General features: G+C 34.2%; 1 protein-coding gene across 1 annotated transcript; it reads right to left on the bottom strand.

Annotated features, from left to right (window-relative positions):
- Positions 1–745: 745 nt before the first annotated feature.
- On the bottom strand, positions 746–3,214 carry LOC112454769. The gene is made up of 2 exons (XM_025016340.1): positions 1,172–3,214; positions 746–877 (listed from the first exon to the last, which is right to left on the bottom strand). The coding sequence occupies exon 1, from the start codon at positions 2,954–2,956 to the stop codon at positions 1,325–1,327; it is 1,632 nt and encodes a 543-aa protein (XP_024872108.1). The 5' UTR covers positions 2,957–3,214; the 3' UTR covers positions 746–877; positions 1,172–1,324.
- Between the last annotated feature and the right edge of the window lie 488 nt (positions 3,215–3,702).

Genomic DNA, 3,702 nt, shown 5'->3' with positions numbered 1-3,702 from the left:
AAAACATAATTAACTATTTGAAAAAACCTCTTTTTTATTATTATTTTAAGTTTAGAAGCAAAAAATGCAAGCTAGTAAGTACGTTTAAAAAATGTTTTGTTTTAGAATTTCAATAGTAGAAACTTGCACATTGTTTCCTCATAGTTGTTAAACGTGCAAGTAGAAACTTGTACATTGCTTCGTCATAGTTTTTAAGTATGCAAGTAGAAACTTGTTTAAAGTGAGCAATTAGAAACCTGCACATTGCTTCCTATATGAGGAAGCCAAATTAATAAATATCTACTAATAATTATGCATAAAAAAACAGGCTTCAGGCTCAATTACAGGTTTTTACTTGCACACTTCAAAACTATGAGAAAGCAATGTGCAAGTTTTTTATTATTGTTTAACTAATATAAAAAATGTACTATTATTTTAACGTATTAAACATAAAATGATATATGCAATCTTAGAATATAGGAATTAAAGAGAAATAGGTGTTAAATAATTTAATAAATAAACACAAAATTTTGTGTAATGAAACATTGTTTTATTAGGCAGAAATCTCTTCAAATACCAACATTTATTGCAAGGGTAAGGAAAACTGCCAAAAACCTTACCAGTATCTGTATAACAAAAATATTGCACATTTTTAAAATCAAAAATATCTTTAAAAAATTAAACAAAAATTAATATAATTTAATGAAATAAAAGAAATAAATATATTCTGTTATTCAAAATAAAAGTCGTTTTTCTCGACCGAACTGGCCAAAAACAATTTTATTCTTCACAACGTTTCGACCACCTTCTGGTCCTTATCAAGTGAATTAGAACCACGCACACAACATTTTTTAATTCGCTGACATTAGTGCCCAAACCATATCATGCAATCGCAAATCTAGAATCGCAAAAACGCAGTAGTCAATAAGATAAAATCATGACAAGTTACCAAGTCTATAACATAAAGTGAAAATCTGTACCAAAAAGTAAAAATAAGATAAAAGAATTTGAATTAAATAAGTGTAAATAAAATAAGTTAAGTTAAAAGGTCAAAAAGTAGTCAAATTAGGTAGTCACAAAGATAAAAACATGAAAAGTTACCAAGTCTATAACATAGAAATAAAATAAAAGAATTGAATTAAATACGTGTAAATTAAATAGGTTAAATTAAATGAGTGTAAAAGATACATACGTTGTGCGTGTCAAAAGACAGGTTGTAGAGGGAAAGAAAAAGGCAAGTCATGTCAGAGAGCACATCCATACCTCTCCACAGTCAAAGTCGTACTGAGAGACACATAATAGGCGAATAACTAACTGTGCTCACGGACAAAACAAACCGGCAAACCTAAGTTGCGTCAATAACACGGTTGTAATTCGCTGGTAAATTTTCGGTGTCTTTTTGTAGATTGATTGCGCTGTCACATTTCTTAATAAAAAACATCTCAGAGATTTCACGCTTCTTGAACTGTCTTTCCTTGTATAAAATTTTTGGTTGTTGCCAATTGAAATCATGTTTGTGAGTGAGACGGTGCTTACTCACGACAGAATGATTATCGCTATTTTTCCTAATGTCGCAAGCATGTTCCTTAATACGCGTCTCTAAGTGTCTTTTTGTTTGACCGATGTATGCAGCGTTACAATTAGCGCAATCAATCCTGTACACTAACTCAGTTTGTTTAAGATTCGGTAACTTGTCTTTCCCCTTTTTTATGATGCAGTCTAATTTCTTCGGAATAGTGAGCAGCACTTTAAATTCCGCATCGCGCATTGTGCGGCCGACGTTGTGGCTTAGGCCTTTAACATACGGAATGGTTATAAATTTTCGAGGATCCCGAGCCAAGCTATCGCTGTTGGAATTATTAGAATTGTTGTGACGCGTCCGCAGCTCATTAAGTCTGATATTGATGTATCTGTTGATAACTTTGTTCGGATAACAATTGTTTGAAAGAATCTTTTTTATTTCGCTTAAGTTATTCTTGTGGAAACGCGTGTCAGATAAAAGGATAGCTCTATCAACAAGATTCCGTATAATATTAATTTTGTATTTAAAAGGATGGTTCGAAAAATAATTAATATAACGTCCTGAGAAAGTGGGTTTTCTGTACCAATCAGTAAGTAACAAATTATTTTCGCGGATCACCATTGTGTCAAGAAAACTTAAAGAACCATCCTTTTCCAACTCGTAAGTAAATTTTAATCTGTTATGGTAGTTATTGAAAACTGTAAGTATCTCATCGACTTTCAACCTGGGAACAATTGCGAACACGTCATCGACATATCTCTTAAAGAAAGGTACAGGGAAGCTAAGCATTTGTAAACACTTTGTCTCCAGATCCTCCATGACCATGTCAGCAAGAATGGGGGAGAGAGGGGAACCCATAGGACTTCCGAAGATCTGCTCGTATATTTGGCCGTTAAAAGAAAAACTCGTGGAACTGAGAATTAAGTCAACAGCTGACAAAAACTGGGGAAGGCTAAGTTTCGTTTCATTAGAGACGTGATTCCATCTATTCTTTATCGCTTGTAATACGAGGTCTTTCGGGATGTTCGTGAAAAGAGAGGTGACATCCAGAGAGATCAGGACGTCATCATCTTCAATTCTCACGTCTCTAATCAATTCTACAAACGACCAACCATCTTTGATATATGATTCAGGTTTAGGAACGGATTTGACCAAAATGTTGTGTAAAAAATTAGCCATATTATACAGTGGACTCCCTAAAGTGGAAACAATGATTCGTAAAGGTGAGCCATCTTTATGGATCTTCGGAAGTCCATAACATCTTGGGAGGTTCCCATTAGTACAGTTTAATAGTCTAAACAGTTGCTCACTGATGATGTCCTTGTTACGCCACGACTTTGCCAGACCGTTAATTTTGGAGGTGATCTGTCTAGTGGGATCGTTCTTAAGTTTTTTATACGTCAAACTATCGCTGAGTAGGTCAGTCATCCTATTGATGTAGGTGTTTCTTTCCATAACCACCGTGACTTGACCCTTGTCAGCCTTGGTAACAAGGACATCATCATTATCCCGAAGAAATGATCGGCAAAACTTAAATTCTTGTAGCAAAAACCTATCAATATAATTCGTATGCTTGTCCTTTCTTAAAAATCTAAACAAAGAGTTGGAAATACGGTCACGCGCTTCTTCAACAATATCTTCAGCAATAAGATGGATATTACTTTCAAAATTCTTAATTATGTCCACCACAGAATTCACCCGATCATTCTTGTCTTTCCTATCTACCGGAAGAGCGAATCTGTCGCCCAGACTAAGAAACTTTAAAACTCTATCTGGGATTTGTTTGTTACTTAAATTAATGATCCATTTTTTATGGTTGATGTTGAGTAAAGAGTTAATAATCGGATTCTGCGTGGCCATAACTGAATCAAACTTATTAATTAATTTTAATTGCGTTTTACGGTCATGTGTACGGAGATAGTTAGTGTTAAAACTAATAAAATTATTAAACAATAAAGACGGTAAGTGTTCGCGAAGTTGATTCTCAACTCCGTTGACTTTCGAACGCAAATAACATAAATTGACATTAGCATCGTTGATCTCTAAATTAAGGAGTTTTGACCGTACTTGCTTTTCAAAAAGAATAAACTCCTGTTTTATACTGTTACTGTGAAATTCAATGTTCAAACGTAGACGATGCAGGTGCGGGGGCAGGACATCAGATCTTCTGCAGCGGAGCAAGAATTTCAGTTGTTGGTTAG

Source organism: Temnothorax curvispinosus, unplaced genomic scaffold (genome assembly GCF_003070985.1).
Source record: "Temnothorax curvispinosus isolate PA1 unplaced genomic scaffold, ASM307098v1 QBEX01005317.1, whole genome shotgun sequence".
NCBI classification, from domain to species: Eukaryota; Metazoa; Arthropoda; class Insecta; order Hymenoptera; family Formicidae; genus Temnothorax; species Temnothorax curvispinosus.
This window is presented reverse-complemented; position numbering and strand designations above follow the sequence as displayed.

What these genes read in the sequence shown, in the direction of transcription:
- LOC112454769 (XM_025016340.1), bottom strand. Translation starts at nt 2,956, where the DNA reads ATGGAAAGAAACACCTACATCAATAGGATGACTGACCTACTCAGCGAT.